The sequence below is a fragment of the Trachurus trachurus genome (assembly GCF_905171665.1).
Source record: "Trachurus trachurus genome assembly, chromosome: 1".
Taxonomy (NCBI): Eukaryota; Metazoa; Chordata; class Actinopteri; order Carangiformes; family Carangidae; genus Trachurus; species Trachurus trachurus.
Window position 1 is genome coordinate 24,433,431 of NC_139891.1, and position 26,458 is coordinate 24,459,888.

Sequence of the window (26,458 nt, forward strand, 5' to 3'; positions counted from 1 at the left end):
ATGATATACACGCAACGCATGCAGGTCCATTCAGAATCCTTATCTTTCTTTCCAGTGTCAGGACAATTTAGTGTCTCAATATTAGATTCTTCATTGTGAATCAAGTTTCACTGTCAGGCAGGTCAGAATATCCATACACACACACAGATACTGCATCTCGGAGTTCATGTACTTAATTTTTCTAATAATAAAATAACACAAATGATTGTATTAACATTGTCACAGAGTGATAATCTTTATTACTTTATAGACGCATAAATACAGATGATCCAGTGAAAACATTGTACAGTATTTACATTATAGTACCTCTCAGGACCTGAGGGTGGAAGCTACATTTTCAGCTGCGGCATCAATCGTTTTATCAACCCACAGATGACCAAGTACCATGTGTCACCACGTGGACGTGATGACTCACACAGAGACGCATACATAGCAGCAGTTCTTTTCTTTCTGTTCATAAAGGATGTTGGCTTTTCAGTCTGTGATGATGGCTCGGTCTCACAGTGCAGTTCGACCTTCACAAAGTCTTTTCTTGTAAAATCTTCCTCACCAGAACTGGATCAGCTCGACCTTTGGTCTCCTTCTGAACCAGGCCCATCAGCTTGTTCAGCACTTTCTTGTTTCCGTTTCTGATGGCGTGAACCTACACAGCAGGCATAACAGACACAAAACATATCAAATAACAAGTAAAAAAGAAAGAAGAAAATATATAATTGCAATCCAGAATCCATATGTGAGCCCTCACCTCATCAGGATGCGAGTCCACCACCTTCTGGCAGATGCTGTGCAGCTGTGCAGTGTCACTAACAAGCCCCAAGTCCTGCTCCTGGATGATCTGGCGGGCCGTCTTGCCCGATGACCTCCACATCTCCTGAAAAACCTGTGAGTGGGAGTGGGGTGGGGGGAGAAACCAGTAAGACACAGGTGATAACTGGAAAACAAATGAGGACTAGCTGGGGTTGTGTGTTGTGAGTGACAGGTAGAGAGGGATAATTGCATGTACCGTGCAGCTGACTGACCTGCTTGGCAACCGAAGACGAGATGTGTCCCGTTTCCTGGAGGTCCAGCAGCTCGGCCAGGGCAGGAGGAGATATTGGGCTGGAATAAAATGAAGGGGTGATTCAATTACATTTTAATGGACTGAAGAATTAGTGATATAAATGGAGGAGGAGAAGAAGAGCGGGAGCGTCGGATGGAGAGGATGCAACAGTCTATCAACATTTGTGATTTGACTATAATGTGTTTGTCTTTCCTATGTCTGCTTGTTTATTCCCCGGGCTAGCAGACAAATGGAATCAAAAAGCCTGTTAGAATATATTAAGTGGAGACAGAGTTTCATTCAGTGTACTCCCGGCCAGACAGTCCATCTCTGCTAAATCTCTTCCAACCATGACAATAGACACTGTGGGGAAATCTATGAAAAGTATCCAACTTTATACAAACACAACTCAGTTTGACCAGTGGTTTGTGTGTAAAACTGCGTAATGATTCCTAATCTAGTGAATTGTATCCCGGAGGAGGGAAACAAACCATGGAGGACATGAGAAGCTCAATTAATTTGATTAGAAATTGTAATTTTACTAAATATATTCGCAAACTTGTGCATAAGAGGAAAATAAACTAATTTGCTCAATCTGGAAGGATTGAGCTGAAAGTAATGCTAAAATTAATGAAGATGATACAATACTAGCTATTTTTGGCCAAACCATTGAAATTGTCAATATTAAAAAATCTTGAATAAAAGCTTAAATATAATGGATAAGAGCTTAAAAAAGAAAAGAAAAGAAAAGAAATCCAGCATAAAGTGGGAATGGACAGTTGAAATAAGTTGAAAGTAGCCTACCAGTTTTGAAATACTTGGTTAAGACTATTAATTGTTATGGCTAATGATAGCAACTTGAAATGCTTATGGCTAGCTAAAGGTAATGAATAAACAGCAGAGAAATAACAGATAAACAGTTGAAATAGTTTTCTAAGAGAATAACAAGTGAATGAATTAAAAGTTGTAATAGTCAGCTAAATGAATGAGCAGTTGAAAAAGTTAGCAAACTGTTCATCACAAACACATTCACATTCAAATGGTTAGCTTCTGGTATAAAAAGTTGAAATAGCTAAAAGTAATTACTAATAGTTGAAATAGTTAGCTAGGTGAGTTTACAGTTAGCTAAATTAATAAACAGTTGATATGTCAAAGAAATGTATGAGTTGAAATTTCTGAAAAATAACAAATAAACACTTGAAATTGAGTGAATGAACAGTGAAATTAGGTAAAAGTAACAGATTAATGGTTTGTCACTCACATGTAGCCTACTACAACCAGACTATTTTGACTGAAACATTGATTATTCAGTTGTAACAGTGACCCTTTTATTTATCTTAAATAAACAGGCAGTCACTGACATCCAGCTCATAATCTGATTGTCAGTGCATTTGAGTGGCAAAAGATGCATGACAGCTTTAAAAAAAAAAAAAAAAAAAAAGGTTTCACATTTGTAACATGGCATTAATTGTCGTCCAAGTGTGATCAATGTTTATTTCACAACTCTGTCATCGTCTTGTCACCATCCTGCAGCAAATCTGCCACTGGACATGACACTGAGTTTCCCTCATGGGCAGCTGCCAGCTTCTCTGAGAGGGGAAACCCTGGATGACTAGAGATTAGTCTGAGGTGGCAGAAAGGCCCAGATGAGCTCTTAATGACATGTCTGGTGTCTCAGCTTTCTGGCTGTCTGAGCAATGTGCTTCAAAAATGTTTTTTATTTATTTTTTTGTAAGCACTTATGTGAGTGAGTTTCTGTGTTTTCTACCCTGCCTGCAGCTTTTGACAGTCCTGCCGGCCACTCTTTGTTTTCCTTTAACTCTCTTTCCTTTCAACTACAACAAATGCAACGTTATGCATAAATAAACAGCAGCTACTTTGAGGTTGACTCACACACAAATGTTTCACATCTGCCTGGGAATGGTAGATAAAGTGAAGCTCAAAGCATCTGCACTGACGTCAACCTTTTACTTGTTTCAATTACATTTGCTCTGTAATGACTCAGAGAGCTTTTTATTCTTAGTCATTACAGAGCAATATTTTAATCTTAGTTGCACTTGAGAGGCTGATGTGAAGCTTTTAAAGTTGGGATGACCTCGAATACCCATAAAACTCAGTTGCATCTGACTTGTCACATTATTACCTGTGCTCTCTATTTAGCTGCCATTCAAGAAAATTGTTAAGATGAAATTGGTTGAAATTAGAACTGAGTCTGATATTTAGTGTCACAGTTGGAGACAAACCTGTGTTATTTTTTTTCATAGCCTTTGGCTAGATAGGCATCTTCAAGTTCTTTTGAAGCACAAGTGTGACAGGTACCATTATGCCTTCTCTTGGCTTCAAAATATCAACAAGACTATTCAATTTCAAGTGTTTTGGAGCATTTACAAAATCCAACATAATCCAGGCCTGCAGCAGGGACAGATCAAAACAGCACCAACCAAAAAAAAAAAGTAATGATTTCACTAATGTAATTGGATTTGTCCACACAGGGCTTTTTCCCAACGGGCTGTCAGGACTGTCGCAGGTGTTTTGCCATTGACAGACGTGAAGAATTAGGGAATATCAGATGATTTATGAGCTCACACATGTAGCTGATATGTGACGGTGTAATCAGAATTTGTGAACACTAAGAATCTAATAATCCATGATGTCAATCAAATGAAAGAAAAGTGTAGATTGCTCGAGTGAATCATTTCATTCAACTGAGGTTGATGTGCTTTCAACCCAGCACCTGTAGCCTGGATATAAAAACATTATTCAGAAATACTGTACAGCACAAATACAATCTGTTTAGGACTAAATGCTCATTTAACCAAAGAAAAACTAAGTTACTGAAGGAAACAGTGCAGTAGCTTAGCTTTTAGTGCCAATGTCTCCTACTCATTCAACAGAGAACAGCTTAATTTCTAAATATTGATATGTGACAATGGTGGAAATCAGTAGCAAACTCATAAGTACACTGAACCTTTACACATGAGGGGAGGTTGTTATTATTCTTGTTGCCCTGCAGTCCTTGTGCTTCACACTGAAACCAGCTACAGTGGCTGTAATATTTAACACCATGACACAGACCTCAGTCACTGGTGGGTGAACAACTCAGCTATTATAAGTGCTACTCTATTATTCTCTACTATTTTTTTTTTAACAATTGCACAGAAAAATAATGCATCGGCACAGGGAAGAGAGGACGACTGCTGGGGCAGAGTCTGAGGTTAATGACAGTAAAATGTTTGACGAAACTCTGGACGACTGTGTGTGAACTGCTGTTGTTCCCTGCTAGCCCCTGCAGTTCATGTTTACAACTCCAGCACTCACACTCTTCCACTGTCCTCATCATCAGGCACATTTTTTTTGGTCTGACTGCAGCTTCACTCTGCTGATGCTGTTTGATACCAGAGCTTCCACCACAACAACAATGTGCTAAGCCCTTCCTGTTTGTGCAATGATTGGAGAACTCCTGGAGAACAATCTGCTATAATCTATTCAGTGAAGTGTCTCAGACTGATCCTAGATATAATTTAAGGGGAACTATGCAAGTCGGTCGCTTTTTCGCCATTTTGGTCGCTGTTTTTTCTCTACAGAGCTCCCCCTTCAGTTTCAGAGTGCATATTATCACTGTCTTAAAGGGATAGAGTCCAGCATTTTGGCAAATTGGCCCATTGCCATAATCCCTATAGTTTTAGGAGTAGGTTCGTAACCTTTAATTGTCGGTGCAAGCTATTTTTAGAATGGCGGAGCAGAGCCGCGAGCTGTTCAGAGCTACGCTACGGAGGCTAATGGGATTTCTTCAAATCAAATACACAATCCAACAACTCCAAAACGCTATTCACCACACTATGAGATATGTGGAGTTGAACGTTACAAGACGTTCTGTTACTATCTCATAGCATAACAAACCTACTACTATCCCTTTAAAAACTCACTGCTAACCCTCCTCCCTCCCCCACTGGCCATGTGCATTTTTATTCAAAGAAGCCGGTGAGAAGGCAATCCATGGAGTGATGTCTACTGAGGTGGGTAACGTTAACAAGAGATTACAGATTATCGGGTGTGTTTGTGTTGTAGTGCCGTAAAGCAGTCCATGTTTCTGGTGAGACCAGATCTGGGACACCAGTTTTGGTTTTCGTCCAAGAGACGCTAGGTGGAAGGCAGAGAGCTTCCATTCTCCCCTAAGAAGTAATTTAACCATCACAATTACTCCGAAGCTGTTTAACTAAGGTGAAAATCTTGCATAGTTCCTCTTTAATCACTTTTAGGTGACAGAAATCACACTTTTTCAGTTGAGCTAAACCTGTGAAGCAGGAGTTTGTAACACCTTAAAATACAGAGAGACCTAATAGACACAGACTTCATGTGAAGAGGGAATAGTATTCTCATGCCTTCAATACAAATAGTGAATAAATGACAGGGAGTGAGGGAGATAGTGATATAAAAAGGCTCCCAAGCCAAACCTGAATCAGCCATGTTTCAGTTCATGGTCAGCACATCAGCTCCTATCAGTGGAGGCCCTCAGGCTGAAAACTATTATTACTCTTACACAAGAAAAAACACTTAAGTCTAAGTTCATTGAAAGTATCTCATGGTCACTGTAGAGTTGAGAGCAGCTACAATAAAGACATCGTCCCATGTGTACTTTCACTTGCACATGTTCCATTCCTCCTCCTGCCACTTCTCAGAATTCATTGACATTTCCTGACACTGCATGTGAAAGGTAAAAAGTAAGTGAGTCTGTCACAAAGAAACTCAGAGGAGAGGGTCACACGCTGGGGGGGCCTGACTAAGATGTTGCATTGGCAGCAGGATGGGACCGCACCGGCCAAAAAAAATCAAATCTGGAGGACAAGCAATAAGCTTTATACTGATATTATAAAAGCAACATAATGGGGATTTGTCTCACCTCTGGCTCACGCTCATGTCTTTCTGTTTGAGGTGACCCAACAGCTCATTTGTCACCCAGCCAATCACCTTCCTTGGCTCCTTCTTGGTCGCTTGCAACACCGCCTCAAAGTACTCCACCAGCCCGTCCTCATTCTGCAACAGAACGCCAGGAACATTCACACGCACGTTATCTAATTAGGATCAAATAAGCCCAACGGTGCTCAGCTGCCTCCTGGATTTAAGCAGAACCGCATCCACGCTGGCTCCATCAGATGGCAATTAGGAGAAGTGTGCAGAAAACAGATTCAGTGAGGGAATCAACTCGTCTCTCTCTCACTCTCTCTCTCTCTCGCTGGTTGCTTTCAGCCTCTTATGAACTCACCACCAGAGTGAAGCTGTGCTCGGGCAGGATGCCGTGTGTTTGAACCAGCCTGTCTCTTTTGACACTGGGCAGCTCTGGCAGCCCCTCTCTTATCTTGTGTACCACCACGGCCTGGCACGCATCGATGCCAGCGGGCAGCGAGGCGTTATCCTCATACACAATCAGAGGGGGTAGGTTGGGCTCTGGCATGAACCTGAAGGGAGGGGCGGGGTGGTGGAGAGGGGGAGGAAGGGAGTGAGGGGGAGAAGGCTTATCATCAGTACAGATAAGCTTGGAGAAGAGGAGGTTTTGATGAGATACTAATGCTCCGTTTGACACCACACTTGTCACATTTCACTTGCGACCCTAATCATTTGACTCCATCAGCCCCACACCTGTCCATCTATCACTCTGACTCTTCAATGTAAACACACATGCACACACACACACAGCCACACACACACACACAACTGAGTTCCAGCCCTTGAGTGATATCCATTTATTTCCATCCATCTAAGTGCCACTCAGACGCCTTCACCATCTTTCAGTCTCCACCGAGGACAAGATCATCTACTGATATATTGTGAATATGCATCAAAAAACACAAGCTCTGGGGACAAAAATTGACAGTGACCGTGCAGATACAAACTCACCTGTAGTCCTGAAGACCCTCTTTGTCCCTCATGGGAATAGTTTGCCTGGAAGACAACATGCAAGGCATCAAGAAAAGCATTGTGAACATTCTGATATGTGAACACGTGAGATATTACAAATAAACGGCACTAACATTGCATCTTATGGGAAATTGTTATGGGTATGGTATTTCAGAAAATAAGTGATAAGATATTCAGTACATCAATGCCGAAATCACCCCAAAAACAGAGTCTAACGTCGTGGTTGTCTTCGTCCTCATTCAGGACAAAAAAATTATGTCCGTATAAATAAATATATAAATACAGAACTAAATAATGAAATGCCTAAATAAATGCAAATTAAATTCATTTTGCTTATGAAAACGTCTATCTCTGTTCTTTATTTCTGCATTTATTTATTTAAAAATGACTGCTTTTATTTATTTATGTGGATGTTTATGTATTTATGTCATTTTTAGTCCTTCCTGTCCTTCACCACTCAGACTAGTTTTAGATTATATCCTAATAGTGTGTCATTCTTGCTGTATGAAGTCTGAAGCATTGGCTAAAAAGTGTTTTGTTAGGGTCAACATGTCCATAACCTTTTATTTTTGATCCCAAAAATTTAATCAGTTTGTCCTCGAGTCCAAGTGGATGTTTCTACCAAATGTGAAGAAGTTACTGAGATACCGTGTCCACCAAAATGAGACGGACAAACACCATACATGTGTGTAGTGGTGCCCACTCATCTGCAAACTCATTTAAATCTGTAGCCACCTCCACAGGAGTGAGAACCAAGAGCCAATCATAGGTGATCACACACTATTTAACACGCGCCGCCATATACCTCGAACATGCAAGGGCTCATGGGAAGTTAAGCAGAGCACCAGAAGATGATCAAGGCCTCAGCTGTGTGGGAGCTGGCTCATTCTGTGAGCTCATAAGCCTGTGACTCGCACATAGCTCACAGATAACACAGGACGGCAGCGGCATCCAAATGGCTCTATCTATCATCATTACCATGATGGTTCCTCCTTAGCAAAGATCGAGACTAATGAACCAGGCAGAGATCCCAGTCAGAGGGTGTAGTAGTGGCTGGAGTTTGGCATCGCAGCCTTGTTCTTTCTCCCTCCTCTTACCCTGATTTGGAATCGTAGGCCCGGGTCTCGTTTTGCACCGTTCCCCCTTTCTGCAGGACACCGGTCTGCCTCTGTATCTCGTAGTCTGGTGACATATAGGGGACAACATGAACATAAGCACAGACCTTAATCCAATAACAGTGGAACACACAAAGATAATTTTGTGGTAAATGCCAAACATCTGCTGTTACATGCTGGCAAATCCCAGAGTCTCTGACTGCTGCCACATTATAACTGTAATAAATGATGTTTTTCTGCCTGACTTTTAAATACCAATTGAGCAGTGGAGTGAGTATGATTCAAGTTATTGATGAATAACCCAAGCATAGCGCCGTTGGTATGCTCTATGGGTATGCTTAAATACCTGCAAATGAAAATGGTGAAACCTTTTGGCGGTGGCTCTTTGTAAGCTTTTTGAGCTGAGGCTCAATCAACAGCCAGTGAAGTCAGTGTTGACACAAAATCTATGCTTTTTTAAGTGAACAGCTGTGGGAAGCCAATTCTCTATCGCATGGCTAATTGTTTCTGAATGGTTGTCAGTACTGAACTTATGCTTCACAAGTCACTGTCAGCATTAACTATGCCTCCTATCTTCATTCCTCCAGCTATCTCGAGGTTGCATTTACACAAGCACGCAACAAGTGAAGCTCTCTTCAGATGGACCAGCATTCAAGCAAGCTTTTAGGTTTTATGGCTCTTACCGATCGCCCTGGCCAGGTATCGGACGCTGTTGATGTTCTTCACCTCGGTCCTGATGCCCAGTGGCTCTCCTGGTCTGTGGACGGACACGTTGGCGTCTACTCTCAGTTGGCCCTCTGAGGAAAAAAACAGATGTGCTCTGAGAGGGAAAGACGTTTGGGTTTAGATGTAGATCAGCTCAGATATCCAGAGAGGGTGAGAGAGAGGGAGAGGCGAAGAGTGATTTCCATACCAGACATGTTGCCTTGACAGGTGCCCAGGGCTTGCAGGATGAGCTGAAGCTCCCTGACAGCTGCAGCAGCCTCCTCTCCACAGCTCATGTCGGGCTCCATCACCAGCTCCATTAGACCTACACCTGATGGATGTGAGGACAGCTGTGTTTTACATCTCTAAGGTATCTATACCACGGAGCTTTGTGACAAACCTTGACGGGCCTTGCTTTGTTGAGCAAGTCTGTAGATAAACATTTGTCTGACTTTTCTTCAAAATAAAAAGACAAAAATCTCTAGAGCATCACATCTCAATGTTAAACAATGGCCTAAACATCTGGAAACTTTGGTCTTTTAGAAAACCTACTCAAATAGTAGTAAGATTTGCATTTTCATTTGCATCTGATTTTGGTGTTTTGGCAGTAGGATGGCATATGTCAGATTAAAAAACAACCCCCAAAAAATGTTGTGTCAGACATGTTGGCATCTACTCTCAGCTGCCCAATGAGCCTCTAAGGACAAAGGTACAAAGGTATAAAGATAGAAAGACGCAATAAAAGAATAACAGAGCATCGGCGGCCACATTGCTTAACCTCAGCGGGCAGTAAATGTCGTTACCTGCTCTGTTGAGGTCTATGAGCGTCTGGCTGCGGGCGTCATCGTGGAGACTCTTGCCACTGTCCTGCTCCAACTGAATCTGTATTATCTTGGCACTTTTTCTGATCACTTCACCTCTTTTCCCACCAAGAAAGCTGTAAGTCAGCACGCCATCCACTGCGATGGGCCTGCGCTGCTGAGTGATCTGGTATCCAGCCTGATAGGAGGAGAAAATACAACACCATGAAATTCTGGGCACTGTGAAGGTTGTGTAGTGAATACAGACTCCATAACTCCAAAAGCATCTTGCTGCTCTTCTTAATGCTCCCTCAGCTCAGCAAGAAGCTGAACCTTTTATCGGGTCTTTACAGAGCCAGCAGCCCATCTCACTATCTGATTAGAAGATGCACTGCTGAAAATGAAAGGTGAGTCAATAAGAACAGTAACAGCAGGGATCTACTCGTCTTTACTCCCCGTGAAATTAAGATGGAAAAGAATCCCATCACTTTTTTGATGCTAATTTTAAAGGTGAAACTCTGGGTAAAAATGCCAACCATGCTATCATTTAACCTGGGAAGTAAGCAGCCGCAAATTCTAACATTAGCTATGTAGCAGTTGAAAATTTTACAATATCATATCACCTAAAATCTCAATCAAGATAAATGTTCAAATGTGCCTTAAAGACATTTCCTTTCTCACATTAGATTATGCTGAATTAACATGTTAATTGCAATTTTACATTGGGTCGTCGTTGGCTAATTAGTTGGTTTAACTGGTTGTTGTGACCTTTCTCAATTTAAAGGCAAGAGCTGGAAATTACATTTTAGGTTCATTAAAAGCTTGATAATGTTAAAATTCAGTGCATTCATGGTGGTTAAATTAATTCATTTTAATTGACTAAATGGAGTTATTCTTCATTTGGTGCAATCAAAATATGACATTTTTCAAAGGGAGATACATCAAATTAAAAAAGAAAAGGTCCTGACTGCTGCAGTTGCTCAGCACTGCAGTGGACTAACACTGATGATGAGTCTGCAGTCAGTACCATGGGTCCATGTAAAGGTGAAGCAGGCAGCATCAATTAAACCCAGCGCTGGCTAATTGGCTGGGACCTTCATTATAATGCTGGAGGAGCGCTTCCATTTCACTCAGGGTTTCTACTCACACAAAAGCATAAGGATAAATATTTTATCTGCCTCTCCGTTCCTTAAAAGAAACTGCTGCCATAAGTATTAATTGCCCGTGTTGCCAGGGCAACCACATCACAGGAACTAAACATTAATCATACTTATGCTAAAGAGAGTGAGGACGTGGGAGGAGAGATCGGAGGGGGGGGGGGGGGAGCTGTTCATCACTGGTTTCCTGTACAATGTTCCTGATCGACTCAATCAATCATGTCCACACCTCCGCCTTTTAAAACATATGGCTGACAAAAAACCCCCAAAAAAACACAGACTGCTGGGGATTTTCTTTTTGTGATTCCAGCTCTTCTCAGTGGATTCAATCTTTAAATCTGCAGGATTTTGTGAATACTGTTGCAGCTTATCAGAAATTGCCTGTTTTTTACTTAATCTTTCCCTGAGTTTTTTTTTCTTCTATCTGCTGTTGAAAATGAGGTGTCTGGTGGCTGAAGCACGAACACGCCTCACTGTACATTCAGCAGCATCCATACAAGTGAGGACTTTTCATGCATCTCCTGCATAATAATAAATCAACTATTTCTGGCGACATAATGAAGGATCAGGCAAGTGTGTTGTTAATAAGATCCTAGTAGACACATTAAGGCTTCGTATTTACACCCTGACAGCACTTTGAGCCCTAATGAGCTGAACACCTTTTTATATTCACAGTGAGATGCACGTCTGCTCTCACGCTATACATCCAGCACCAGACACACATACTCACATTTCATTACGCCCAAACTCATTTCTGTGTTGTGAGCCGCTGAGTCATTTTCTGACTCATTTCAAAGTCACTAAACAAACAAGCCTCAGCCAGTCGTCTCGCCCTCCTGCGCCTGCACACTGAAGTCCTCCTCAGCTAACCGCCATCGTCACACACACATTCGCTGCTCTCATTAAGCGCATGTCAAAGCTTCAATAGTCAGGCCATGTCTGTTTATTTAGGAACTTAATATCTCAAGGAAACTGTAATTATTTGCTTTTGTTGGTAGATTAGTGCGGAGCTGCTGAGGCATGTTATTAAAGGGCCGTTATATATGGGCCTGGCCTGCCATTTCATTTTAAAGAAGGAATGCTGTTTGGACAGCGACATTAATCATTTAATGAGCAACTGTGGTGTTTTACAAAATGCAATCAGGGATTTCTAGTGGAACATATCAATAATGTAAAACGCAATTTACAAATGTATTTTTCAAGGGTGGGATAATTTCTCCCTCGCTCCCACTGCTGGTTTGGTTTTACGATGGTAGATCACACTCAAACTTTAGGGTCGAATGTGAAAAATATCCCATCATCTGCATAATTAAAGACACTTTGACTTCAGTTTATCAAACACTGGGAAAGATCACTCTTTTGAAATAAGTGATGAGACTAAAGCAAAGTATTTTTTAAAACACAAATAAAGGTGTCGGGCTCAAACTGCTGACAAGGGTCGTTTGTGAAATCTCCAAGGAAAACAAAGACTGTAATCGGGTATTATCGTCCCTGCTGTGTGTGTGTGTGTCTACTGTTGTGAACGAATCCAAAAAGGGTGATGCAATCTTCGGTAAACACACCAGAGTGCAAGAGGAACCTGACGGTAATCCCTGCGCTTCTGGAGGGGATTTCACTGGAATTTCAAGATACATGGAATTTCTGGGGAGATAATGTATCCCTGCCACGGTGATTAAAAAATGTGCTGCTGCTACTTTGTGATAAACAGGAATGTTGGTGAAATATTACATGCAAAAAAAAAAAAAAATCTATCAAGATCCTCAGAGAAGAGCTGTGCATCATGTCTCATCAGTCACATTTCCACCATGAGCTCAAGTCAGCTCATAATTTTATCAGGAATATCAAAGAAAGAGAGAAAAAAAATACTTAATACAATAACAGAAATACTGTAATAAAAAACAGCTGAACCTAACTATTACATGTGCAAAGCCTTGACTTACAACCCCCAGACACTCTGTAATGATAACTGTACATCACTTATGATGCCTATGAATGTGAATTTCTACATCTAGCTGATCTGGATGGAGTCTTCCTTTCTGCTGCCTTTACTTAATCATAAGAGACCCCACACCCCTTTTTGTGTTTTTTTTTTTTTTACTTCTCATTTTTGTTTATCTATTTATGTAGGGTTGTGTAGTATTTTGTATGTAACTATCTCCATTAGGTGTAATCTCCATGTCTTAAGGTGGAAGTAGCAGGTGATTTTATATTACAGGTGAGGGAACTGTTATATTATAGTGAATTGTTAAATTATCAATTTGGAATACTTCTCTCTCAATTGCCTTGTCTTTTAATATATATATGATAAATACTTTCAATAAATAAACCATGAACAAAAAAACAAACAAAAAACAGCTGAAGCTCAGATTCAATCAGTACACTGCTGCCACTTCTTTGAGCAGTTAAAGCAGAAGTAAGTGATCCGGTCGTTTTGGCTAACTTCTTGTCAGCCGATGGAGTTAGCAGTCCCCGCCCTCGTCCCTACGTCACCACATTCACGTGCATCCCTTGGCTGCACACACAGAGAGGACCGCCTCTTTATGCCGTTCTCTCTCCTCATTGGATAAAGGTTGTAGGATACAAGGAAAGTTTTCTCCTCGGCTTACAGCAGAGCAGAGTGACAGACAGACCCGTGTTTAAGACCAAACACTCTATGTAAGTGATTGCTGTCGGAAGATATAACTATTTAAGACTTATATTAACACAAACATTCCACTTACTTCTGCTTTAACTAAATAAAACCAAAGGGCAAAAGGCTGGAAAAGTAAATGATACAAATACTAAACAGCTGGATGAGCAACTAGTTAACAACACCACCACAAACACATCAACACAAATATCCAACAAACATTTATAGCTCAGAGAAGTTTCTATTTTCATGTGGAAAAATGTGAGTTTAGGTAAAGAAACATCATCATGAGCAGTGATTTCCTCCACGGCTCCAGCTCCACCTCAACAAACTCAAACATCAACACAACAAGAAATGACAACAAGAGGTTAAATGTTTGATCAACAATGTTTGATTGTCAGGTGATCTCTGTGCAGTGCAGAGACACAACAGCAATGCGCTTTTAGCAACAAACATGGAGACTAAAGAAAGTGATGAACTAAAATACAGATTTGAACCAATTGCACCTTCAATGATCTTTGTCTATTTGAGTTTACACAACTCTGCTGTGGTTTGATAAAACACAGAAACTCCAGCATATAGAGGCTGAGTGAATATGGTCTGGACTCTGTGGAGGAGAGTCATGGTTTCAGAGACGGTGTAGAAGGACAGAATACCTGCTCTGTGATCCAGGTACACTCCTACTCTGGAGGACTGAGGACCTGAGACTCGAGTACCGATTTTGTTGAAATAAAATGTTAAACTCTTGCTGTCACAAGCTAACGACCAAGATTTGTCGTTACTTCCAAACCAACTTTCTCTCCCTGCTCTGCTGATATTCTTGTATGCGACTGCTACATGAACTCCTCCTCCTTCTCTCCACTCCACCTCCCAGTAACAACGTCCAGTCAGACTCTCTCTACTCAGGACCTGATAACAGTCAGTGAATCTGTCTGGGTGACTAGAATAAGACTGATCGTGCATGAATCTTATTTTCCTGTTTCCCTCAGATAATAACAGACGTGTGTGTGCTGTGTTTGGATCCAGTGTGATTTTCTGTGAATATCTTAAGAAGTCAGCTCTGGTCCTGGGCTCTGGTGGTGACAGTAAAACATCCACTTGAGTCTCTGTCAGTGAGATGTTTGTCCATGTGTCTCTCAGAAGGTCCTGTAGTATATCTCTGAGCTCTGACACAGTTGCTGTCACATCCTCAAAGTGTCTGAGAGGACGGATATTGATGCTTGATGAGTGTGTAGATGGACTGAGTGCTGACAGTGAGGGGTAGTTGTGTAGAAACTGGGTGTGATCCTCTGTGTGTGACAGCAGCTTCAGCTCAGCATCTTTCCTCTTCAGCTCAGTGATCTCCTGCTCCAGCTTCTTCTGAAGCTCGTTGACTCCACTCACTTGAGTTTCCTGCTGGGATCTGATCTGCTGCTTCAGCTCAGAGCTTCTTTTCTCCATGAGACAGATCAGCTGAGTGAAGATCTTCTCACTGTCCTCCACTGCTTTATCAGCAGAGCCATTGATAGCCTCCGCCTCCTGTTGAAGCACCTTCACGTCTTTCTCTGTGTCCTGGATTCTCTGCTGGATTTTCTGTCGACTCAGCTCCAGCTCTCTCTGCCTCTCAGTCCTTTCTGCTGCAGCTGAGACAGTGTCGTGGCCTTTATGTTCATCCAGAAGGCAGACAAGACAAATACACTTCTTATCAGTGCGGCAGAAAATCTTCAGCACCTCATTATGACGAGAGCAGACGTTCTCCTGGAGCTTCTTGGAGGGTTCCACCAGCTTGTGATTCTTAAATGTAGGAGACTCAAAATGAGGTTGGAGATGATTCTCACAGTAGGACGCCAGACAAACCAGACAGGACATGGCAGCTTTGAGTTTCCTCCCAGTGCAGAAATCACAGGCCACATCTTCAGGTCCAGCATAGCAGTGATCAGCAGGAGCAGCTTGGAGTCCAGTCTTCTTCAGCTGCTCCACTAAAGCTGCAAACATGATGTTTTTCACCAGGACAGGCCTCAGTGTAAAGGTCTGCCTACACTGAGGGCAGCTGTGGATTTTCTTCCCATCCTCTCCATCCCAGTGGGTTTTAATACAGTTGAAGCAGTAGCTGTGTCCACAGGGAATAGTCACTGGATCCTTCAGTAGATCCAGACAGATGGAACAAGAGAAGGCCTCCTGGTCCAGATGAACTCCTTTCTGCGCCATTTCACCTCTCACAGACGACGACGACTGTCTGAGTTTCTGTTGCTCAGAGGTGAAACTAGTTTGAGCTCTGATCTAAACAACATAAACAACAGATCTGAAGGGGAGGGAACAAGTAAACACCTGAAAAGGGTGGCGCTCACTGTGTTTGAGAGCAGATAATCAGATATTTCCTCATTCCAGTGCGAGGAGCAGCAGCTGTAGATCTCAACTTTTCCTATTCACAATGAAGTCTGGTTGTAAGAGACCCCACACCCCTTTTTTGTGTTTTTTTTTTTTTTTCTTCCTCATTTTTGTTTATCTATTTATTGTAGGGTCATGTAATATTTTGTATGTAACTATCTCCATGTCTTAAAGTGGAAGTAGCATGTAATGTTTTATATTATAGGTGAGGGAACTGTTATATTATACCTAGTGAATTGTTAAATTATCAATTTGGAATACTTCTCCCTCAATTGCCTCGTCTTTTATTATGTATATGATAAATACTTTCAATAAATAAACCATGAACAAAAAACAAAACAAAAAATAGCTGAAACTCAGATTAAATCTGCACACTGTTGCCACCTCTTTGAGCAGTTAACAAAATAAAACCAAAGGGAAAGGAAATCTGTCTTCTAAGTTCTTCAGTCCATAATTACCCTCCTGATTACCTTGCCCAAAGCTGTGTTAACATATACTCTTCCCAGGGTGAAACAGACGCTGAAAAAATCCAAACAGCAAAATTCCCGAACAACTTTCTTCTGAGAATTTATAGATTTATTACAAGAGGTCCCTGTAGGGCAAGTCACTGTAGAGTTCCCATGGCATTTTGTCTTTTCCATCTAAGCCTTAAAATGTCACTCATAATGGCAGCAAAATTACCCTGTAGCTCAGAGGGGTAGTGAAACCTCACCATGCGAGCACTCCATTACATGGAGGAAAGTGAACATCACTTGGGCAAGACTGTTAAATGGAAATATCAGAGTTAAAGCGAGGGGGTTGGGGGAGGTTTGGGTACTTCTACCACCTCCTTACCAAGCTGCTGTTCATCTTATATTGCATGCTGTTAGACATTTTAAAACCTCAATTGCGAGGCGCGGCCAGTGGATTGGTGCTGAACTTCTCAAATGCCACGTTTGCAAATTTGTCTGATCTATTTCTATGAAACTTTATCGGCAGTAAATTAAGGAAATTAAGGAAAAAGGCGATTTTAAAGATGCAATGAATCATTGTTCGGCCACTAGGAGGCAGCACAAACAGGTTGTGAATAAAAAAAGTGACATATCATCACCTTTTGAGATGATATGACAGACGTGTTAGTGGCCAGTTGCTTCCTTACACACTCAGCAGGTACAGAGAAGCATTGTGCTCTCAGCCATCTGATGAATTTAAGTCGCCTTTAACTCTGTTTCTCTCCTGCAGCTCCTGAGGGAAGTATCTGTCTTTAGCTGCTTAAAGCTCCCCTGTGTTCACCGTATAGGTTCAAAACTTTCTCTCCCTGCTGTTCGGTGCTGGGCGGGCACGTAGTGTACAGTGGGGGGTTTTAAAGCAACACACAAAGTCAGCAGCCTGCTGGCGGACATAATCAGGCATTAGCCGCTAAAGAGGCGGATATTTCCCTCAGGAGCCGGTGGAGATCAAAACAGAGCGAGACGGGGAGAAAGCATTAGACCACCATTCATCAGGTGGACACAAACAAGGCTGCAAATCAATGCTAATGTTTCTGCTGGATGTGTAAATAAACAACTGTTTGCTACACGCTGGCGTTCACCACATCAGTTTAACGTGGACAGCATGTCGATGTCATGTCACAGATTGTTTGCACTCTCCCCCCTTATGTGGCTAGAATAAATACATACCTATACGTATTAGTTCATTAATATTGGTTTGAAGTAGTGTATTCAATAGTTAGTATATGAATATTTAAATTATAGGTGAGGTAGCCTCCAGTTGGAAAAATGATTATAGGTAACTAACTACTGAAGATCAGAGTCATCGTAATACCTCTACTCACAAATCAATTATTGTTAATGAACTACTTACCTTTCATATTTCCTAATTAGTCCAGAAAGTCGATAAGCAAACAGATATACATAATTGAGCGCTTAGAGAACACCACCCAGACTTTTCAGGGTTCCAATAATGATTAAAATCATGTTAACTATGAATAAAAGACAGTTATTCCTAAATTACCAGTGAAGGCAGTGAGAGGGAAATGAAATAAAGTAAGGGATAATGGATAATGTAAAAATGTGACTGCACTGCGATGAAGGAAATGAGCTGTAAGTGGAAAAAACACTGGTCATTTTCTTTAACAGCTTTCAGTATCCCTCGTCTATGTGTATGGCAAATAGTTTTTTTTTTTGCTGGCTCAGCAAGACTTGCTCACTATTTAAGTCAAAGCCGGCGTCTGCAAGAGTTCAGGGGGAGGGCCATGATGGAGAAGTAGGAGGCAGATGAGAACAACCTGTATCACAGCAAAAGCAATAATGCAGCATGGTGCCGATGACAATAGCAGCTCTACTCTGCTGTTTTTGTGATAAGGTATACTACTAGAGCCTTGATGTTGCACAGAAAGCAACAAAGGAGGCCGGGGAGTGAAAAACTCACAGGGAGATCAGCGTAGAAGTAATGTTTCCTGTCAAACACTGACTTCCTGTTTATAGTGCAGTTGAGAGCCAGGCCTGTCATCACCGCCGCCTCGACACATCGTCTGTTCAGGACCTGGGGACACAACACAGGGGACGTTATGTGACGATCTGACAAATAAGGGGGGGGGGGGGGGGGCAAAAAACTGGTGTTTATCACAGTCTGGGTTAAACGAAACATCGCTTACAGGTAATGTGCCAGGTAAGGATCCATCAAAGAAAGACACCAGGGAGTTTGGAGGAGCTGAGAAGCCAACTGGTGAGCCGGAAAACAGCTTGGTGTTGGAGTTAATCTGGGCATGGATCTCCAAGCCCACCACCCCAACCAGCTGCTGGGGGGCACTGAGGTAGAGAGGAACAACACATGTTACAGAGACATGTTGGTTCACCAGAAAACCAAAATATATGAACTATACATGTGCAGTGAGGCTACAAAAATCAGCTGGAAAAGGAGCTGTGCAGAGGAAAACACTGCCTCTGTCTGTCTGACAGCTCTCCATTAGAAGGAGGACACTTCAGACAGAAGCTGCAGACTGAGCTCCCCTGCATACTAATTCTCAGCAGGTTATGACTGTTTTTTTTTTTTTTTTTTTTTTTAAACCATGCTTTTGATGTTCGCTATTACCACATGATGCAATGTACAAAGAAAATAGAGCCCCACTCAGTACTCACAGCTGCATAACAATGACAAAAATCCCAAATGGTGTACACTCTGACACTCTAAAATCATAGTTTATTTAGCACGCAATGGCACATGCATGTTTTCTAACAGCCACATATAACAGCTGCAAAGAGATTAGATGTTGTACATTATGTAAACAACTACTGTCTGATGTGAAACTGAGAAATGACTGCAGAGATGAGTGATTGGATTTAGACCTAAAGTGTACTGTAAATTGGAATTAAGCCACTGATTAAGACGACAGTGGTTTTAAGGCAGTGTCTGGCTTCAACAGTTTTAACACAGAAAGCTCAGTTCACTTCATTGATTCATTGAGTGCAGCTTAGCCTGTGGAGACAACGGTGTAATGTCTTCCTCTGCTGATCTGGAGGGAGCTGTCTGAAGTCTAAATAACCCTTGAAATTTGTGTTGCGCCATTAAAGCAAAAAAAATATAACTGAAATTGCAATATGGCCAAGCAAATTGCAGGAGCTGCAATTTTTTGATAAAGGTAAAATGTGTCACAACATTGTTTGTTTCAGTGAAAATGAGATGTAAAAATGTGCCAGGCCAACTGAAGTAGCAGCCGCAGAGTATTGCAAGCCCTACTTGTAGTGTAATCAGAGTCCTGGTCATCTTGAGCATATTTATATTAACCTCTAGGATAAATAATCCTGCCGATATTCCAATGCTGGAATAACATGGCTGTGTTTTTAGGTAGGTATGTATCATTTGCTGCTTTGATTTGGACTGTGGGACATTTATCAGGACGCTATAACTTATGGATTTATCACATCAGTTTAAATTACTTTACTGATGAATCTCCTACAAATTAACAAAGTTATAATCATAATCATATTATTAAAAGCCAATTGCTATATAGTAAAGCCTGGGCTTCTGGAGGTGCCAATATTATCCTAGATTATCAGATCTTTGGGTTTTCTGGGACATCCCTCAGTCTGTGTGGGGAGAGAGCAAGACATTGAAGACTCCAGAGAAAATGAACAAAACAAACAGGTTTTTGACTTTTTAAGAAAACTAAAAAAACAAATTAAATTCATAAAGAGGCCTTTCTGTTGTTCTGACTTCTCTTACACGGTGAGAAGATCTGGATAGAAACAGCTGAAGGAGAACTACAGATCTCTCAGAAATCACCCCAGAGTTGCATTTCAGACATTGGCAAACAGCAGGCCCTGCAGCTTGAGTGGTTAGCTTTGAGGGATATAGGCTCACGATTACAAGTCAGTGTGGTTCATAACATAACAACTACAACAGCAAGAGCCTCAAACACCATTTTCAAAAGTTTTAGGGGAACTGACACCCAGCCCCCAGGAAAAAACTAATCTCTCATAAGCATTTTTTTTATATATATATTTTTTTCTTCCAGTGAAAATGCAATGAAAAAACAAACAAACACAATTCCCACTAAAATTGTGGCTTGTTTGTCAAAAATAATTGCCATATCATTTTTCTTCAAAATAGTTCAGTCAGATCAGATAAACGTTAATTAATTATTAATCCCCAGGGGGAAACTGAATTACCATAGTAGCCACAACAAACAACAAATAAAAACGAGTGCAAAATAGTCTCAGGAGGTGGGTTCAGCTAACACTGGGTTAATGAGAAGTTGCACTGTCAGAGCTATGGTTAAAGCACTTAACATGATATGATTCAAAACAGCACTGCTAATCCTATGAGTATAGTAATTATTATGTTACATATTATTTGTAGAGCAAATGTTTATGGGTTATGTGTCGAGGCAACACAACTATTAGGCATCCTGCCGATAAATGAAGAATCTTTGTGAAATTATAAAAATCATAATCTCACTGTATCAAATGAAAAAACAGCAAAACTTCTTCTTGTCTATGAAAATATCTTGTGCTCTTTATGATCTACCTTTTCTCTCTGTTTCCAGTGATCTGAGTGATCAGTAGTGGAGCTGTTGACAGGTTTTCATCTGATACTATCAAATGCACCTGTGCCATAGTGAAAAGTGAGGCAGCCTCCATAAAACCTGAGTTAAGCCCACAGATAGCTGGATAACCCACTAAATCTTGTTGCATGGTATGAAATAAAAATCCATGTTGTCCTCCCCCTCACTGTCACAGAGGCTACACTAAGCTGCACAGTGGAGAGTTGCAGCTATTATGTGGACGGTAGGATCTAGCGTTTTTGTGGAGCTTGATATCAGGAAACAAAATTCATTATTTATATCACCCGCGGCTTAAAAAAAAACTGTCAGCTGCTAGTTCTCCAACTTTAAGCACAATGACTTAAGTGCCCTTAAGGTTAAATCAGAGGGTTTATCAGACCTCATATTAAGGTGTAAGTAGCAACAGCACTTCTTTACCAGCCTACATCTCACACACTTTCACAAAATTATGACTTCATTGATAGGGTTATGGTTTATATATTTTTGTTTTTACTTTCTTAACTTCAGAAATAATTCCAGGTGAAGCAACTCAACTGAGTGTATTGCCAAAATGTAAATCTGACAGTCCTTGATTTAGGCTATATAAATACATTTGTTCATTTTAAGGGGATCTATTATGCTCACTTTATTATCCTGTTCTGGGACTCCACTACAGAAGCTTTGCATGATTGACAGTTCATTATGGGTACTGTACATTATACCCTCAGTTGTGTTATTAGCTCTGGCCTCCTTAAAAGCCCATTTTTAAGGCTGCATTTCCAGAAGCCTGTCTCATCATGAGCTTCATCTCGACCTCTATGCAGTGGATTGATAAACAATTCAAATGTTATGATATTATTGACGTTGCATTACGACTTTGTTCTCGAAATGACAGGTTTATTTTATTTCTAAGTGGTCTTAATACTGATTCTACAACTTATTCAGGCACTAAAAACTTAAAACTGAACCTAATTCAACACGCTCGGCTCTTTAACTCTACTGTTTTCTACTAGTCGTGTCAATGACAGAGTCTCCTCCACAGTAACAGCCTCTCTTACCTTTTCTCTTTCAGCTGATGTTGACTGCGACATCTTGAGCTCGTTGTGTTTATCCGTCTAATCACACACAAAGTCCTCGAATATGATAATATCGATATATGTTTATTCATCTTATGTAGCAGCTGGCTCCCTGCTATAGAGGGGGCCGCCATGTTGGATCTGAGGCATCAGGTAAACACAAGACGGGAGTTGTAGTTTTTTAAAGTGAGATTTAATATGGAAGTCAACGGGGTTAGCTTTCCTTAAAAACTACAATACCCAGCACCGATCGGGTTTCCTGTTTCCTATATAACATACATCATTTCCGGTGTCCAATAAGATCTGGCGGGACTTCTTCACATGGTAGCCGGGGATCAGGTTGTTGACAAACCTTCAGAAGTTGTTTTTACGCGGCACTCTTGATAAAATTCAAGTAGCCTAACACAACAATGATGGCCACGAATGGAAACGGCGACAAGTCGTCAGTTTGTCCAAACGGCTCCGCGGTGGTGAACGGAGGAGGAGCAGCGGCCAGCACCACGGAGGCATCATCATCACCACCCGGGTCCAAGCTGCACAACGGAGGCTCAGCAGCAGCAGCAGCAGCAGCCCCAGCCCCGGAGAGGTTCGCCTTCAGCACGCAGCCGTCCTTCGAGGATGTTCGGCGGATGCAGGCGCAGTTCACGGACGAACGGGACTGGAACCAGTTCCACCAGCCCCGCAACCTGCTGCTGGCCATGGTGGGCGAGGTGGGCGAGGTGGCGGAGCTCTTCCAGTGGCGCGGCGAGGTGGCCGAGGGCCTGCCGGACTGGAGCGAGGCGGAGCGGGAGCACCTGGCGCACGAACTGAGCGACGTGTTGATCTACCTGGTGGAGCTGGCGGAGAAGTGTCGCGTCGACCTCCCGCAAGCCGTGCTCCGTAAAATGGCCCTGAACCGACTGAAGTATCCCGCCAACAAGGTGCATGGGTCGGCCAAAAAGTACACGGAATACACTGACTGACTGAGCAATGGATGGATGGGTAGTTACTGCTGGAGCTGCTGCAGCTTAAACCATGGCCCACTGCTACTGAACACTTTTTTTTTTCTACTTCTTTTGGTTCAAGTGGCTTTTTCTGGCTTGACTAGTTACCATATCAATGCTCTTGAGGCACGTTTAGTAGCCCTAGATGCCTGTATTATGCAAAGCCACATTTAGCAGGCATGGCACTTTATGAACATATAGTGGCTTTCATAGATCTAAACTTTTAAATCCTGTTTTTACCCTGTGTGTTTGAGACATTGCATGCTGTTGTGGTTAGTTTTTTTTTCTGTTGTGCAGTGTATTTGGGGGAAAATGTTAAGTTTGACCCCTGATTGTTTCCTTGATCATCCCAGACATGGAAAAAAAAGTTGTAAAATAATGAAAATCAAGTATTTTTACTTTTGTGGATTTATTTGCATGAGGGATTGATCTCTTCTGTTTTATTCATGTCATCATTTTTGTCAAAGTTGCTTTAAGTCTCACTCTGTTTTTTCATTCATTAATTTCAGTTGGTTGTTTCTATACAAATTGAATCCAAACTAAAGGGCATTGTGAGAGATGTAAACCCCCTTGCCTTCTGATTATTAGGTGTGTGAACATATTTAATTTACCATTGTAGTCAAATACAACACCCCCTGCAATAAATGCTACCATCTCCAAGGACGTAATGTTCACTTTCTGTCCATTCAACTTTGTGGTGCGTTTTGGAGGGTATGGATTATTAATTTTAATTTTTAATGTTATAATTAGAGGTGTTTCTAGTCCAACTCTGATATAAATAAGGGAACCAACTATTGGGTACACTTCAGACGAAAGCAGTGCAATTTGATAAAAGAAATCCTCATGAAAATGTGATTTCTGGCAGGGCTATTGTGTTAAGAGGCATTAGTTACAATAGTCTACTAGCACAATATGCAGGCATGACTGCTACAATGGCTATAACTAGACTAATCATTGAAAGCCACTTGTAGCCTTCAATCCTCCTTGACATCACTTCATCTGACAAGATTCAGTATTACTGTGTCCCTGAAAATAATGGTTGGCTGTTGTACAAAATGTATCTGGGTCTATTTGGCTTTCATTGCTTTATTTAAAGCAGCAGGCAGTAATGCAGAGGAGGGATGAAACAGGCTCTTCCCATGCGTTGCCACCTGGAATGAATATTTGATGAATCTTTCAGCAAAGGTTTCTAAAGTCAGAATATACTGATAGAGTATTTGTGTGTGTGTGTGTGTGTGTGTGTGTGTAAGAGACGGGCATTGAGTGCAACAGAGGGATGAAAACATCTGTCAGATTTTTCATTTACCTTCAAAAATTGTCTGAGACACAAACATTGCCCTCAGCTGTGTATCCTGGTGCTCACTCAGACATTAGTCATCCGCAGGCTGCAACCACGAACAGTCATGTATCACTAAAAATGCTGCTGTGTACGAGTGGAGTCGCACTTCAAAGTAAACAGCCTTTTACTTAAGCAGATATGACACGGTATGTCGCATTAAGAATGAGAAATTGCGCACTTTTCTTGATGTGTATTCAAAAACTTGGATATGTAATCTCCCCTCCTTCCCCTGGCACTATGTGTGAATCCATCATTTTAATTTTCAGCTCTTTGGAATTAAGATTTATAGCAGAAAGGAGGGCTAAACTTTTTTCAGTCTTGATCAAATGAAGTAGAATAACCACAGTAGCCGCCTTAGATTTGGTTTTCAGGATCATAAAACCTTAGCTCAACATAATTCCCCACAAACTCAGCAGTGCACAACTCCACACAGCTCAAAGTGAAAACATTTTCAGCAGTAGTTCTTCCAAATTATCAACCCTACAGTGTGTAATGCACAGTGAACGTCTTTTTTTTTTTTTTTAATGGTGTAATAGAAGATTGGAACATTTTGTAGATGCAATTTCAATAGTTTCTAGTTGTGTGCCAGGCAGGTAGCAGGCTGCGGTTACAGCTCTCTCAGGAGACTAAATGTGGACATGTTCACCCTGTAGTGGTGTTCTTGCAGTTTTCTGTCGCACTGAGAAAATACAGGCACTGCTGAGTTATCACGAAAAGATTTGGTAAAGAACTCCGCATTTTGAAAAACTCATGCATTTTTTGGACTGGAATATAATATAGCACATTTCCATATACTGCTGCACTGACATAAAAATGTGATATAAAGATTAGACTCTCTGAAGCTGATCTTGAACCCAGCTCTAACCTCAGTCAGAGAGTAGCTACGACTTGAATTACACATTTATTATTTTTCCTTGCAGGAACTTCTCACAGCTTGTTCACCGCACTATCCCATGCATATGAATGTCACTTAAAGTAGTGATATGTACCTATGGGAAGAAGTGACGCGATTTTCCTCTTACAAATGCAAAAGTTAAACTCATGCACAATGAAACACATATAAGTTCACTGTGGGGTCTCCAACATTACTAAATCTATTCACCAACTTAATGTCTCATGTCATACGCTGACCTTATGTCCTCTGAAAAGAGAGACTTATAAAGCACCAGATGAAGATTTCTGAGTCCAAGCCTCCTTTTTTTTTTAACACTGGGCCAAATCTTACACCTCTTCTCTCTGGCTGCTATTACACTACATTTCACCTTTTACCATTATCCCATTACTGTCACATATGGTCACATTGTCCCAGTTTATAATTTGGATACGTGAAGTTCTGCTCAGTCTCTGTTAAAATTGAGTTTGAGTTATCGCTGCACAAAACTACTCAATGATAGTCTGTGCTTACCGGCTCTGTTAACCCAAACCTTTCAAATCAAGCCATCAATATAGTATACTGTGTTTTGTACAGTTGGATTGATCATATATAAATTCTAATCAATGTATTTCACAGATTAATCTTATGTGAGAGTTAAACTCTTACACATAAACAATCATTTTGAACTCTTTTAAAAACATGCTTCATTAAATGAGTAAATTACCTTGGCACGCATCACTTCATTTACACAGAAAACCAAAAGAGGGAGTTTTCATCTCTATTGGCTCAGTGAGGCTGTGAAATCATTTCTTTGAATAAATCTTGCCCTCATGTCCTCCGAGACTGCAGTGATGGGGGACACCCACAAAAATCAAGTCCTCAAGACTTTAAGCACACTGTGAATGTGTAATGGTGAATTCGATTCACTGCTGATAAGGGTCCTTCATGTCCACTATACCTGCTCTTTTACTGATAAAAGTTTTAATAGCTGGAGTGGGCAAATGCTTTGGAAATGGTACAAATACATTAAAATTCTTTGAGATCAGGAACCATCTGACAGATTTGAAGTTAGGCTAAGTGGTCTGTTTGGTGGCAGGACTTGATAATGTCCAAAAACCAACAAGAATGGCAAAGTGTAGTTCCAATAGCTCATTAAGGATGTGTTTGGTATGTTTTTTTTCACTTAAAATGGGAAATACAAGTACACCTGTTATCCAGAAGTGCAGGCCTTTCCTAATATCAACACTATCCCTGTAATAAGTTTTAGCTGAAAGTTAACTGAGGGCTAGTTTTGCTCTCATGTCCGATGTTTTCATGTTTCGAGAAAGAAGTTAAGACAGTTCCCATGATGCTTTTCCTTGTCTGAAGATGGCGCTGAGGGCTTAATTACTTAAGACTTTTGATGAGTTTAAAAATCGTACATCTTCTTCTACTT

The 26,458-nt window shown here is 41.2% G+C and overlaps 3 protein-coding genes across 3 annotated transcripts; 1 reads left to right on the forward strand and 2 right to left on the reverse strand.

Annotated features, from left to right (window-relative positions):
• Window positions 1-251: 251 nt before the first annotated feature.
• On the reverse strand, window positions 252-21,962 carry gatb (glutamyl-tRNA(Gln) amidotransferase, subunit B). Its single transcript, XM_083983594.1, has 13 exons — window positions 21,810-21,962; window positions 18,364-18,517; window positions 18,138-18,251; window positions 9,579-9,774; window positions 8,984-9,106; window positions 8,754-8,867; window positions 8,053-8,137; window positions 6,935-6,979; window positions 6,303-6,495; window positions 5,940-6,073; window positions 1,020-1,098; window positions 746-880; window positions 252-643 (listed from the first exon to the last, which is right to left on the reverse strand). The coding sequence occupies exons 1-13, from the start codon at window positions 21,959-21,961 to the stop codon at window positions 518-520; spliced, it is 1,650 nt and encodes a 549-aa protein (XP_083839720.1). The 5' UTR covers window position 21,962; the 3' UTR covers window positions 252-517.
• On the reverse strand, window positions 13,884-15,548 carry LOC310992841 (tripartite motif-containing protein 16-like; the record flags this gene model as incomplete). Its single annotated transcript, XM_083981063.1, has 1 exon — window positions 13,884-15,548. One exon carries the CDS (start codon window positions 15,546-15,548, stop codon window positions 13,884-13,886), a length of 1,665 nt encoding a protein of 554 aa, XP_083837189.1.
• A 183-nt stretch (window positions 21,963-22,145) lies between the features above and the next one.
• Window positions 22,146-23,344, forward strand: dctpp1 (dCTP pyrophosphatase 1). The gene has a single exon (XM_083974136.1). The coding sequence runs from the start codon at window positions 22,238-22,240 to the stop codon at window positions 22,787-22,789; it is 552 nt and encodes a 183-aa protein (XP_083830262.1). The 5' UTR covers window positions 22,146-22,237; the 3' UTR covers window positions 22,790-23,344.
• Window positions 23,345-26,458: the final 3,114 nt, after the last annotated feature.